The following is a 14779-nucleotide window of genomic DNA, read 5'->3' on the forward strand; positions in this document are numbered from 1 at the left end:
TTCTCACGTGGAGGATGGCAGCCCCATGCCAACGGCCATCCTACAAACAACAAGCTTTTCCTTTGACAAAGTCTTGGTCATCTTATCTGATCCATTATCATCAATATGAACTTTCTCAAGTTGTAGCAACTTCATCTTCAACACATTTCGAATCCAATGATACCTCACATCTATATGCTTAGAACATGAGTGGAAAGTAGAGTTTTTACTGAGGTGGATTGCACTCTAGTTGTCACAGTATAGAGAAATTTCTTCTTGCTTATGGCCCAACTCCTGTAGGAACTTCTTCTTTCACAAGACTTCTTTACAACCCTCAATAATAGCAATATACTTAGTCTCAGTAATAAACAAAGAAACACACTTTTGCAGTTTTGATTGCCACGAAACAGCTCCCCCTGCAAAGGTAATCAAGAACCCTAATGTAGACTTTCAAGAGCCAATGTCACCAGCCATGTCTGCATCTGTATAACCATCTAGCACTGGCTTGTTACTTTCAAAGCACAAATAAACTCTAAAAGTACCTCTGAGATATCTGAGAATCCATTTCACAGTGTAGGACATTGCTTGGAGCTAAGCTTGAAATGACCTGCAAGTGGAGATACAACCGGTTTTGCTTTGCTCATGTTGAATCTCTCTAAAACCTTCTCAATGTATTTTTCTTGGGATAACCAAAGCTTCTTGTTCTTCCTGTCACAGATGATTTGCATGCCAATGATCTGTTTAACTTGACCCAAATCCTTCATAGCAAAAGATTTACTGAGTTCTTTCTTCAACTTGTTGATTTTAACAGCATCATGACCAACAATCAACATATCATTCACATAAAGCAGGAGAATAAAAAAATCATCATCAGAGAATTTCTTTACAAACACATAGTGATCAGAAGTAATCTTACTGTACCCATTAGCTTCCATAAAGGAGTCAAACTTTCTGTACCACTGTCTAGGCGCCTGCTTGAGCCCATATAAGCTCTTTCTTAACCTGCAAACAAGATCTTCTTTACCTTGTCTCACAAAGCCTTCAGGTTGCTCCATGTAAATCTCCTCCTCTAAGTTACCATAGAGAAAGGCGGTCTTCACATCAAGTTGTTCAATTTCCAAGTTTAAGCTGGCAACCAATCCCAAAACAACTCTGATAGATGACATCTTCACAACAAGTGAGAAAATCTCTTCAAAGTTAACACTCTTTTCTAATTAAATCCCTTCACAACCAATCTTGCCTTGTACCGTGGTTGTGAGCAATTTTCTTCACTCTTCAATCTAAAAACCCATTTATTCTTCAAGGCCCTCTTACCCTTTGGTAGCTTTACTAGATCATAAGTATGGTTCTCATGCAAGGATTTCATCTCATCTTGCATGGATTTTAACCATTCTTGTTTCTTCTCATGAGACAAAACATCCCGATAATTCTCTGGTTCTCCCCCATCTTTAATCATTACATACTCAGTAAGGGAGTATCTTACAGAAGGTTGACACACTCTAGTGGATCTTCTCAACTGAGGCTCTTCTGGTGGCTCCGAATTATTATGTTCATCTGCTTGCTCTTCTTCATTTACTAACTCATTATCCACTGGAGGAATATTTTCATCTTGATCTTCTTATACATCTCTTCTAATTCCAGTATTTGCAGCTGGTGTACCAACCATACCTGGGTCAACTGGTTCATGATATATAGACTTTGGCTCATATGACTTTTCAAAGTCTACAATGGTCTGATCCTCGAGGAACACTACATCTCTGCTTCTGATGAGTTTCTTGTTGACTGGATCCCAAAACCTATACCCAAATTCCTCGTGACCATACCTAGGAAAGATACACTGCTTCGTTCTACTGTCAAGTTTGGATCTCTCATCTCTAGGAACATGCACAAATTCCCTGCAGCCAAAAACTTTCAAATAATCATAAGATACATTTCTTCATTTCCAAACCTTCTCAGGAACATCACCATCAAAAGGAACCGAAGGAGAAAGATTTATCAAGTCAACTATTGTTCTCATTGCCTCCCCCCAAAAGGACCTAGGCAGTTTTGCATGAGAGATCATACAATTAATTCTGTCATTAATAGTACGGTTCATTCTCTCTACAACATCGTTGTGTTGAGATGTTTTTGGCACTGTCTTCTCAAACTTGATCCCATGAGTTATACAATACTCTGTAAATGGCCCTCTGTATTCACCACCATTATCTACATGAACACATTTCAACTTCCTTCCAGTTTTCCTCTCAACTGTAGCATGAAAATACTTGAAAGCATCTAAAGCTTGATCTTTAGTTTTCAAACAATAAGCCCACACCTTTCTAGAATGATCATCAATAAAAGTAAAATAATAGTGAGCACCACCAAGACTCAAAGAGTCCATAGAGCAAACATCAGTATGGACCAAATCTAGAACATTTGCTCTTCTAGAAGGAGAGAAATTTTTAAATGCGACTCTGTGTTGTTTGCGTTTCTTTGAAAGAATCCACAAACCATTCTGACTCAAGTGACCCAACCGTGTATGCCAAAGTTCAATGGAAGAGTCTTCAACTGCATTTACCTCTCCCCCACAAGATTTAGCCTCTGTCACATAGAGAGAACTGCACTTGTTTCCTCGAGCAACCACCAAAGACCCTTTAGTGAGCTTCCATTTTCCTTCACCAAAGTAGTTATGATAGACATCATCATCAAGCATCCCAGTGGAAATCAAATTAAGGTGAATCTCAATAACATGCCTCACATTCTTCAAGAGCAATTTGCAAGCAGTATTTGTGTTCAGGCATACATCTCCTATACCGATAATTTTGCACTCCCCATCATTCCTCGTCTTCACATAACCAAACTGACCACTAGAATATGAAGAGAAAACATAACGACGAGAAGTGACATGATACGAAGCACCGGAGTCAACAACCCATTGTGAATCCTGACATGTGAGATTGACACTGCCACCATTGCATATAATACAAACATCATCACTAACTGCAGCTGCTACAGTATTAGCTTCTTTCTTTCTTCGCCCTTTTTTCTTTGCTTTGTTCCCTCTTAAGTACTCTGCATTGGAACTTCTTGTGTTCTGGCCTTCCACAGTGATAGCACTTAATCTCTTTCCTTGACTTGGATCTTCCTCGAGACCTGTCATTGCTATCACGATTCTTTGGAGTTCTATTTTTGCTTCTCCCTTTCCTTTCAGTAACCAAAACTTGACTCTGCATTGTTAACCCTCGGTCTTTTCTTCTGCTCTCCTCATTCAGCATGCTCTCCTTCACCATTTTCAAAGTGGGTACACCATTTGGAGAAGAGTTTACAAGAGTATCCCAACTGTCACGCAAAGACATTCAAGTGCTCAGAAACAAAATTTTCATCCTGATATCTCAAACACATAAGCTTCTTGAAAAGAAAAACTTTATTCTGATAATTTCTTTTCTCATATAACTCCTATAGAATAGTCCACACCTTATGAGCGTTAATCTCATTGGCAACATGCTAATACACAGTATTATCCACCCATTGCCTGATCTTTCCAACTACCTTTCTATTTAGTTTTTCCCAGTCTTTATCGGACATACCCTCTGGCTTGCCTTCATCACCTAATATGGTGTCTTCATAGTCATAACAATAGAGCAAATCCATCATTCTAGACTTTCATATTGAATAGTTTGAATCAGTGAGCCTAATCATAGTGCCACTGTTGTTATTGGTCGAGTCCTCCATTTAATTAGCACAAGAAATTCCTCAAAATAACTTGGCTCTGATACCACTTGTTGGGAAAAACCTGCTATCTCACAATAGCCAAATAACAAAATATATCTGAACTGAAGCAAATTAATTATCTTTCCTTCTTTGTGCAATTGAATGAACATGCAAGCCAAACAATATCAACCAAATAGAAAATATATGCAATAATAAGAACACAATCCATAAATAAAGACACAAGAATTTAACGTGAAAAATCATCCAAAACAAAAGGAAAAACCATGGGCAACTAGCCATTCAAAAACTTCCACTAATAAATTAATGGGATACAACAAAGTTCTTCTCTAGCATTAAATCTAGAGGCTATCAGCATCAACTACTCACCCACAGGTGGATTTCATCACATATCACCAAATAAATCAGAGACAAAAATAAATCTCTCCAAAATGATAATAGAGAAGAGGAATAGCAAATCAAACCAGTAGATGTGCAGCTTGAGACGCCATCAACTGCATACTAAAATCTCAAGGTGATCACAGAAAGGGATGCCACGCAAGTTCTGTGTTCTTAGCCCATGAAAGCCCACAAAAACTCTCTTCTCCTTTCCCCCCCCCCCTCTCTCTCTCTCTCTCTCTCTCTCTCTCTCTCTCTCTCTTTTTCTCTCTCTCTCTATACTCTGTTCTGTTTTCGGTGGAAGACTTCACCAAACCGTTCCCTCTCCCCTCAACTTGCCGAGCAAGTTTTTATTTGCTCATAACTGTCTTTGCTAATGCGAAGACAGTTATGAGCCTCTCCGACTTCTACCCTTTTTTTATATATAGTGGGCCCTCCACGTGGGAAGGGAGCCCAACCAACATCTTCAAATCTCAAATCTTCGATGAATCAAATGAGGTTTTGGTCTTTGAGAATGGGAAAGATGGAGTTTGGGGATTTGTTGATTGTAGCACCATCGCAAACAGCGGCAATGATAAACTTAAGTGCCATTGTTGATAGAAGTTGAGTTGAAGTAGAACGAATTCTGTAACATATAGATTATGAAGTTCGTCTTTACAATTGATATTTTTTATCAATTTTTTATTTTTCTACATAGTTTATTTTTCTGAAAAAATGGGTTGAAATTTTGAAATATATAATTATTTTGAATTTTTATCAATTTATTTATTTTATTCAATTTCTACTTTCTTGATTGAAATATAATTTTTTTTAATTTTATTATTTTCCATATTTTTTCTGAAATTTTTATCAATTTGTATTTTTTCTACAAATTTGTGTAAATTTGTGTGTTTTTATTATTTTTACATTTTTTCTTAATTTTCTTAGTATTCGTATTTTTTTTGGCTTAAATATTTGTAACTTCTTAATCTTTGCATTAGGTTAGAAGGTCATATGGGTGGGTCAGGGGGGGAACAGATCTACTAGGCACAACAAAGTAAGCACATTAAATGAGCACTTGATAAATATTTTGACAGCTGTCAAAAGTGGTATTAATATTTTTCAATGATAGGTTGAGAGTATTTTAAAGCACAAGTGTCAAAAAAATTCTAAGTACTCATTTAATGTGCTTATAATGTTGTTGTGCCTACCTGATCCAAACTTGGATCAGGATCAAGATGGATTGTGACTCACTAGCTAAGACCCATAAATATAGGTAGTGGATTGGTATTCAACCCTCACCCAACCCAACTCAACCATTTGCCACCCCTACTAGCAGCAAATTATGAGACTGCACAACGAAATATTGGCATGGCCATATTGCTTTATATCGGAAAGGAAGATGTTAGAAGGAGATGCTTCATAGATTTGCAGCCTTCTTTATGATGACAGTAGACTATAAAGAATTGATAGAACCTGGATTTAGTATAGGAGCTGTGTAAAAAATCTAAATAAATAATAATACCCCACTCAAAATGAGATATTCAGTGGTTGTGGGGCACATAAACTCTATGGCAGACTGAATTACTAAGTTTTCTTCCTTGCAACGCCTCCTGAGAACAACTGGGTCATGCACTTTTTGGTTAAATTCGATGTAGCGAACTATAAGTGAATTATTGTCGGTTCAGCACTTTCCCTGATTATATAATGTATGGTGCCGGCCATTGAGTAGGACCTGCTTCATGTTGATGAATGAAACATGTCTAGGGCTTTCCAGATCAAAATACCATGTGATCTGCTCCTTGGTTATATTTGGTTGCCAGTGTGCACGGAGAGGTAGCAGATGAGGATTCAGAAGATTGGATGAAATCTTCTAATAGAAACAAATGTTGAAACCAAAAACCTTGAAATCTTTTCCAAATATTAGCATTGACTTTCAGACGCATGAGCGTTTAGAACGAGCTTTATCCCAACTATTTGGGTCGGTTAATTCAGAATAACATTAAAAAAATATTAAATACCTATTATCCTCGGAAAAGGACTCACGCAACATTTTATTTTCTTTTTACCACAAAAAGAAAAATTATAACATATTAACATAGATTAGGTGCGATAAAGGTTGATGGATATAAGAAAAAACAAATTAACTTAAGCATACCATTGCATACCCTCCAAATGGCCTCCATCGGTGAAACTCATATGTGAATTCATTTAAAATTTTTTATATCGTATTTTACCCTTGTTGTATCTTCATCTGCTTCATTACCTCTGCCGGTCTACCCCATGTTCATCGGGAACCTATTAGTCACCATTTTCTTATCATTTCACCAACTTCTTATTGATCAAACTCACCGTTAGCAGCAAGTCAATCAACCATCATTGAAACTCCTTTCCCCATAATAGTTTTTTGGAAGCCATAATTGCAAATTCCATTTATGAGCAGCCATCATCGACATGGACTACCGTCCCCAGCCATCTACTTGAATCAAATGGCTGACAACCACCGGAAATTCCATACATAATAAGGGAATATACACAACTGTTTCCTATAAAATTCAACTTCTCTTTTCTCTTTTCGGGGGTATTATGTAGTGTGGATCAAAAATTAGTAGGTATGGATTTGTTTATACCATACTTTGTGGCAGGGACCCATCTACACTACACCACAATCCATAGTTGTTTTAAACTATAGATAAATTATGTGGACTGGGCCAGTCCACACACATAGTGGCATTCTGTAGGCGTAGTATGGACCAGTCCTCACCATACTTTGATCTACACCAACATTTAAAAAAATGACCCGAAAATGGAACTGTTTTGGCTATCGGTTTCTAGGTTGATGGTCCGACCATCCGATTCGAATAGATAGCCCGTTCTGACATAAATTTAAAAAATAAAAAATATATATTTAAAAATAAAAAATGATAAAAAACCATTAAACGGGTTGATAGTTTGACCGCTCGGGTCAATGGGTTATTGACTTTTTCAACGGTTTTTGACCAAAAACCGGGTTTGGGGTAAAACGGAACCGCTTGCCTAGACGGTTTCCGAGTTGAACAGTCCAACTGTCCGGGTCAATGGCAGTTTGAAAACCTTGATGTACACAGTTAATCATAAATATCTAATTTTTGCATTTTATATGATAAATATATTGAAAAATGCATCGATGAATTAATATTAACCAATAAATATTATTTTTTTATAAAAATAATAGTAAAATAATTAAAAATTAAAATATATATATTATAATTTTATTAATAAAAAATTGAAATTTTAAAAAATAAAAAATTAAGTAAAAATAACTAATATTTTATTGACAAACATATTAAAATATGAAACAGACAATAGGGTAACGTTTGAGAGAAAATGTGAAATAGGGGATCAAAAATCAAGTATAGGTGATCCTAATACACGAAATTTTGCCGTGGATGAAACCTGTCCACGAAGAACGGGACCAAATCCCATTTACACAGTTCCGAACACTGCCTTCATTCCACAAATCGAAGTCAACTTGAACTAGACATAGTTCATCAGTTTCCCGGTCTAAGTTTCTCTTGCCCGTGAAAAGACACAATCGTCTCCTGTAATGCCAAAATAATCCCAAACACCCAAAATTATTATTAAACAAAATTTGAAATTTGTTATATAAGGAAAATATTCACTTCATAGATGACGGAATACCTGTGAGAGTGAGACTATGAGCTTCACCAACGGCTATCACCACGATTTTTAAGATTAGCCTATTGGAATCAGAGGATATTGCTGCAACCTCCATGTTTCTCAACAAAAGAAAAAAAAATACATTATCTTTTGGTGGTAACAAGTACCAAGTAGAAACCCTGCTACGGTGGATTGGTAGGAATCAACAAGAGAGTGGGAGTGGGAATGTAGAGAGGATAGGAAGATCATAACACGCAATAGTGTTTTTATGACGAGGCCAAAGCATTGATCTCTGGCGTTGAAGCAAAAATTAAATGGGTCGTAGAACTCATTGATCAATTTCAAGATCTATGTTAAAGCCTCTCTTACCATCTCTTGCTAACGGGGAAAACTAATATTTTGTTCTGCATTTGTATTTAGATTTATTTCTCTTTTTGAAAATATGGAAAAAAAATGAAGGGTAAACCAAAAGTATAAAAAGAATAAGCTCAACAAGCAATTCATGTATAGGGGGTTCAACTCTGATAAGTCAACCAAAAGTATGAACAAAATTTTGGCCCATCCTCTAGTTCTTAATTTTTCAACTAGGCATGGGTCTTTTTCAAAAAAAAAAAAAAAGAAAAGAAAAGAAAGAAAGAAACTGGGGATGGGCTACCCCTGTTGTGTAACCAATGAACAAAAAAAAAAGTCTTAAATCTGAGGAGAAAAATGAATTTTGTGTATTGTATTAACATTTTAGAGAATATATAGAAAATACAGGATGATGCCATAAAGTCAAACGGTCTAACCATCTTCAAGATTGTACTACTCCCCCTCAAATTGGAGCATGGACACTGTGGTGGGATAGTATTGGGCCTAATGGTAGGACAGAATTAATCAGAAAGATGGATTGGAATGCGTTTATCACCCATTGGCTGAGAGGGGCCTACTTCAACTCATGTGGGCTCTAGTGAGTTGTGATCAAGTGTGGGCTCAATTTCTTGTGAGCATAGGGTCGTCGTGGGAACTTCAATATTGCAAGGCTCAACTGTATGGGTGGAGTTTGCAATAATAGAGTCATGTTGAAGCATACTATCATCATCAATTGCCGATGCTAGGATGACTGAAATGTATGTAGTAGGATCCAAATATTTTTCATCAGTATAAGGGAACAGATTTTTGAAGAATTTGACATCACGTGAAACCATGTGGATAGCCCAGGAATTTTATTGGTAGGGAGGTGGTTGATATATGTTGCTGTTATAGTGCACTCCCCCTAGAATTTTATTGGTAATTTGGCTTGAAATCTAAAGGCCCTATCTATTTCCACGAGATGCCTATGCTTCTTTTCCACTGCCCCATTTTGTTGTGTGCTTTCCACGCAAGAGGTTTAATGTATGATACCATGACTAGCTAAGAAATTCTTCATGGGCCCAAAGAAAAATTCCAAACCATTATCAGAATGAACATATGGAACTTTAGTGTTAAACTGAGTATTAACCATAACATAAAACATCACAAAGTATGAATAAGCTTCAGACTTGGATTTTGATGTAACCGCTTTCGGCCACGTACCAATGTTTTGTGCTGTAAAATTTTTTGGCTAAGTACCTCGTTATTTGACCCGGTGGTGGCATGCCTTAGTGATGAGCTACTTGGTGGTGAACTGTTCGGTGGAGAACTGCCTGGGGGCGAACTACCTGGTGGCGAACTGCCCGGTGGTGATCTGTCTGGTGGCGAACTGCCTGGTGGCGAGCTCCCTGGTGGCGAGCTGCCTGGTTGTGAACTACTTGGTGGCGAACTGCCTGGTGGCGAACTGCCTAGTGGCGAACTGCCCGGTGGCAAGCTGCTCGGTGGCGAACTGCCTGGTGGCGAGCTGCTCGGTGGCGAACTGCCTGGTGGCGAACTACCCGGTGGTGAACTGCCCGATGGTGAGCTGCTCGGTGGCGAACTGCCTGGTGGTGAACTGCCTGGTGGCGAACTGCCCGGTGGCGAGCTGCTCAGTGGCGAACTGCCTGCTGGCAAACTGCCTACTAGGCGGCTGGTAACTTAGAGAATGCTGGAGCTCTCTAGTGCGGTGCAATTCGACTGCCCTCAGCATGAGGTGGTCTTCTTTCCTTTGTAGGCTGCGGGAGCTAAGGGACCTGCGAGAACTGAATCAGAGGTCCCGGGGGTATTTTCCCGGTGGGGGCTCTCCGATGCTTAAGTTAGCACTCTTATTCTAGAGAACTTTGAAGATAATATGAGAGAGCTAGAGAGCAGGGGTTACTTCCTTTTTTTCATCCCCCTCCCCTTTAGGGGGTGAGGTCTTTATATACCGGAGTCCTCGCGGGTTAGGTGGGTGAAAAGCCTCCAAACGGTAAGACTCGTCGCATCCTGTCAAAACCGGGGTACGGTGGTGAACTCCTCGAGGTTGTCAGGCTGGCGCTTGTGTCAGGCGGCCAGGTCGGCGCCTGGGCCGGGTTGTCAAGGGGCGCCTGCGTCAGTCGGCGGGTCAGTGTCTAGGCCAAGTCGTCAGGTAGGCGCCTGTGTCAGTCGGCAGGTCAGTGTCTAGACCAGGTCGTCAAGCTGGCGCCTGTGTCAGCCGGCGGGTCAGTGTCTAGGCCAGGTTTGTCGGTGGGCGCCTTATGGGCGGCTTGGCCGGATCATGCGCTAGGCTGGTCCAGGTCGGCCAGGTCGCAAAGGCCGCACGCAGCTCGCGCAGGCCGTGCACAGTTCACACAGGCCACGCGCTAAGCCGCGCGTAGGTCGTGCCAGGCCGGCCAGACTAGTGCCCGGGTGGGTCACCAACTTCGTAAGTTTGTTTGGCTGGGTGTTTTCCTAGTTGTCACGAGGTGCCACGTGTCACAATTTCACTGGAGGGCCAAATCTGCCCTCATCAATAGCCCCCCCCACTCCCGAGCTAATAGTAACTCAGCGAAGGGAGTAGTTTTTTTTTTTTTTTGGCCCGTAAGTCGATGAGCTAGTAAGTGCTGATCCAATTACTAGTGCGGCCCGTAGGCTTTGGGAGCGACTCGTAGTCTACTCTTCTTTGACTTTTGCCCGTGCCGGAGAGGCGACCAGGTCTTTAGTGGTAATGTGGCCCATAGGCTTTGGGAGTGACTAGTGGTCTACTCTTTTCTAACTTTGCCCGTGCTAGAGAGGCGACCGGGTCTTAAGTAGTAATGTGGCCCGTAGGCTTGGCCTGCATCAGCTTCGTAATGCCGGTCACCTACTCCTACAAGAAGCTACTAGGGGCTTGACCTTCGGGGGCAGCACTACTAACTTTAGGTTGCCAGCTCACACGGGAGCCTTGGAAGGCTCGACCAGTAAGGGCGCCTATGTAGTCAATTGGCCGCCAACTCCCGCGGAAGCCATGAAGAGCTCATCTTTGTAGGGGGGACCTTGCGGAGAGGACTGATGTGGCATTATTTGAATTGAAAGTAAGGTTGGTAGAGCTACTTAGCCCGTTAGCTCCCTGCATAGTCTTGAGTTCATAAAAAATGTAAACTATAAAGCGATAGCTTCAATTTCTAAAAAGTGAGGACTTAGTTTTGGCAAGATGAGAACTTAGCTTTTTGTAGCGTGTTCCCACAGACGACGCCAATTGATGTAACCGCTTTCGGCCACATACAAATGTTTTGTGATGTAAAATTTTTTGGCTAAGTAACTCGTTATTTGACCCGGTGGTGGCATGCCTTAGTGATGAGCTACTTGGTGGTGAACTGCCTACTGGCGAACTGCTCGGTGGAAAACTGCCAGGGGGCAAACTGTCTGGTGGCGAACTGCCCGGTGGTGAACTGCTTGGTGGCGAACTACCTGGTGGCGAACTGCTTGGTGGCGAACTACCTGGTGGCAAACTGCTTGGTGGCGAACTGCCTGGTTGCGAACTGCCCGGTGGCGATCTGTCTGGTGGCGAACTGCCTAGTGGCGAGCTGCCTGGTGGCGAGCTGCCTAGTGGCGAACTGCTTGGTGGCGAACTACCCGGTGGCGAACTGCTTGGTGGTGAACTGCCTGGTGGCGAACTGCTTGGTGGCGAACTGCCTGGTGGCGAACTGCCCGGTGGCGAGCTGCTCGGTGGTGAACTGCCTGGTGGCGAACTGCCTAGTGGCGAACTGCCCGGTGGCGAGCTGCTCGGTGGCGAACTGCCTGGTGGCGAACTGCCCGGTGGTGATATGTCTTGTGGCGAACTGCCTGGTGGCGAACTACCTGGTGGTGAACTGCTTGGTGGCGAACTGCCTGGTTGTGAACTGCCCGGTGGCGATCTGTCTGGTGGCGAACTGCCTGGTGGCGAGTTGCCTAGTGGCGAGCTGCCTGGTGGCGAACTGCATGGTGGCGAACTGCCCGGTGGCGAACTGCTTGGTGGCGAATTGCCTGGTGGCGAACTGCCCGGTGGCGAGCTGCTCGGTGGTGAACTGGCTGGTAGCGAACTGCCTAGTGGCGAACTGCCCGGTGGCGAGCTGCTCGGTGGCGAACTGCCTGGTGGCGAACTGCCCGGTGGCGAGCTGCTCAGTGGCGAACTGCCTACTAGGCAGCCGATGACTTAGAGAATGTTGGAGCTCCCTGGTGCGGCGCAATCCGACTGCGCTCAGCATGAGGTGGTCTTCTTTCCTTTGTAGGCTGCGGGAGCTGAGGGACCTGTGAGAACTGAATCAGAGGTCCCAGGGGTATTTTACCGGTGGGGGCTCTCCGACGCTTAAGTTAGCACTCTTATTCTAGAGAGCTTTGAAGATAATATGAGAGAGCTAGAGAGCAGGGGTTACTTCCCTTTTTTCATCCCCCTCCCCTTTGGGGGGTGAGGTCTTTATATACCGGAGTCCTCGCGGGTTAGGTGGGTGAAAAGCCTCCAAACGGTAAGACTCGTCGCATCCTGTCAAAACCGGGGTACGGTGGTGAACTCCTCGAGGTCGTCAGGCTGGCGCTTGTGTCAGGCGGCCAGGTCGGCGCCTAGGCCTGGTTGTTAGGGGGGCGCCTGCGTCAGTCGGCGGGTCAGTGTCTAGGCCAGGTCGTCAGGTCGGCGCCTGTGTCAGTCAGCGGGTCAGTGTCTAGACCAGGTCGTCAAGCTGGTGCCTGTGTCAGTCGGCGGGTCAATGTCTAGGCCAGGTTTGTCGGTGGGCACCTTATGGGCGGCTTGGCCGGATCGTGCGCTAGGCTGGTCCAGGTCGGCCAAGTCGCACAGGCCGCACGCCGTACGCAGTTCGCGCAGGGCGCACGCCGCACGCAGCTCGCGCAGGCCGCGCGCGCGCCGCGCAGGTCGCGCCAGGCCGGCCAGACTGGTGCCCGGGTGGGTCACCAACTTTGTAAGTTTGTTTGGCTGGGTGTTTTCCTAGTTGTCACGAGGTGCCACGTATCACAATTTCACTAGAGGGCCAAATCTGCCCTCATTAAATTTCAACAGAAATACCCATGTGACCCATGCATGATCATCAACAAATGTCAAAAAATATGCGGTGTCTAGTAGCTCCCACACATATCACGATAGGTGCATTTGTTTTATGCACGCATACAAGTACCACAGAATATGCTAGTAGTGGATATGGTAATGTGCGTGTCCTTGATGGAGTTCAAACATTCATAGGATGCATGTCCAAGCTTGGCATGCCATAAACTGGAGCAATTCTATGTATTGTATTAACATTTTGGAGAATCTATAGAGAATACATGATGGTGCGACAAAGTCCAACTGACCGACAGACTATAGCCCACCTGGCCAACAAATTATACAACAAATCATAACAGGCTAACAGTCTTCAAGACTGTAATACCTTCGTTATGATTAGAGTGTTCCGATAGAGGAAGAAACTTTTATTGAAAGCATCGATAATTAACTTGGAATCCCCTTCAATAGTGATGTTGTTGTTATTCATCCTTACTACTGCTAAGATGGCCTCTTTTATTAACTTGGAATCCCCTTTCCATCTCTCTTTCCCCCTCCCCCAATATCTCTTCCTCTTTCTTTTTCTTCTCTCTCTCTTCCCCTCTGATGAAGTTTTGTTGATTTCTTGTCTGCTCTGCTATGAATGAGGAGAACCTTTTAAAAGACCTCTCACGTATCTTGGTCCCTAGAACAGAAGAAATCAGTGGAGGCTACCATGGACGACACTCTCCAAAATAAAGACTACCAAAGAACTCTGATAGCAGAGCAGACCTCTCCAAAAGAACAGAAGAAATCAGTACTTACAGACTGGCCAGTCAAGGTTGCGGGCCTACAGGAGATGCTATCAAAATCCTGGAAACTAGATTCTTCCAAAATTCTTCATTTCAGAAATGATCTGTTCCGCGTTGATTTTCCAAGCTGCTTTGAACGCGACAGGATCTTTGATCGAGGCCCTTGGTTGTTCGAGGGGGATCTGATTCTTCTGCATAAAGGGGAGCCAAACCTTCGTCCCGAAGATTACTTTCTGAACAGAGCAGATTTCTGGGTACACATGGTAGGCTTACCCTTAGCCTATCTAAATTCTAATGCAGTGAAAAAATTGGCATCAGAACTTGGGAGCCCATTTAAGCCGGATCCAAAGGATGTTTCAAAGTGGAGCCAATATGCTCGTTTCAGAATATCCATTGATGTGACTGAACCAATTAAGCAAGAAATTCCCTTTAATCTGCTGAACGGGAAAACTATCTTGGTGGATGTTCAATATGAGAGACTTCCTAGGTATTGCATGTTTTGTGCAAAAATTGGGCATGAAGTTGAAAGTTGCAGAATTAAACATCGTCTCCTCAAGCAATTGAGAATAGTAAGAGTCAAGACATGAAAGGAAAATTAAAGGCCCTCTTAGTAGATAGAATTACCAAGGAGATCCGGGCCAATACAGTCCAACGTTCTTCGTCTAGTAAAAAGAATTTCAACTTGAACTGTGATAAAACAAGGGATTCAGGACAGCAGAATCCGGTAACAAGCCCACCGGATCCTTCACTGTCGGCCATTCAACAGGGGACTAGGACAGATGTGAACTCAGCGATTGCACCATCCAAAAGGAAGCCGAAAAACGGGTATTAATTCCACCAAATTAGGCAAGTGTTCTCCACTACCTTCTTCGCCAGTTTCAATTATTCGTGTTGCGGAAACACTTCCGATTACTAATTCACCTTCTGACCTGTCAACCCCGTCTTCTAC

The 14779-nt window shown here is 42.8% G+C and overlaps 1 protein-coding gene across 1 annotated transcript; it reads left to right on the forward strand.

The window, feature by feature from the left end:
• Window positions 1–13754: 13754 nt before the first annotated feature.
• On the forward strand, window positions 13755–14417 carry LOC148851321 (uncharacterized protein At4g02000-like). The gene has a single exon (XM_088945676.1). It carries the CDS (start codon window positions 13755–13757, stop codon window positions 14415–14417), a length of 663 nt encoding a protein of 220 aa, XP_088801802.1.
• The last annotated feature ends 362 nt before the right edge of the window (window positions 14418–14779 follow it).

The sequence above is a fragment of the Nelumbo lutea genome, chromosome 5 (genome assembly GCF_056320005.1).
Source record: "Nelumbo lutea isolate HS-2025 chromosome 5, American lotus-T2T, whole genome shotgun sequence".
In the NCBI taxonomy this organism is placed as follows: domain Eukaryota; kingdom Viridiplantae; phylum Streptophyta; class Magnoliopsida; order Proteales; family Nelumbonaceae; genus Nelumbo; species Nelumbo lutea.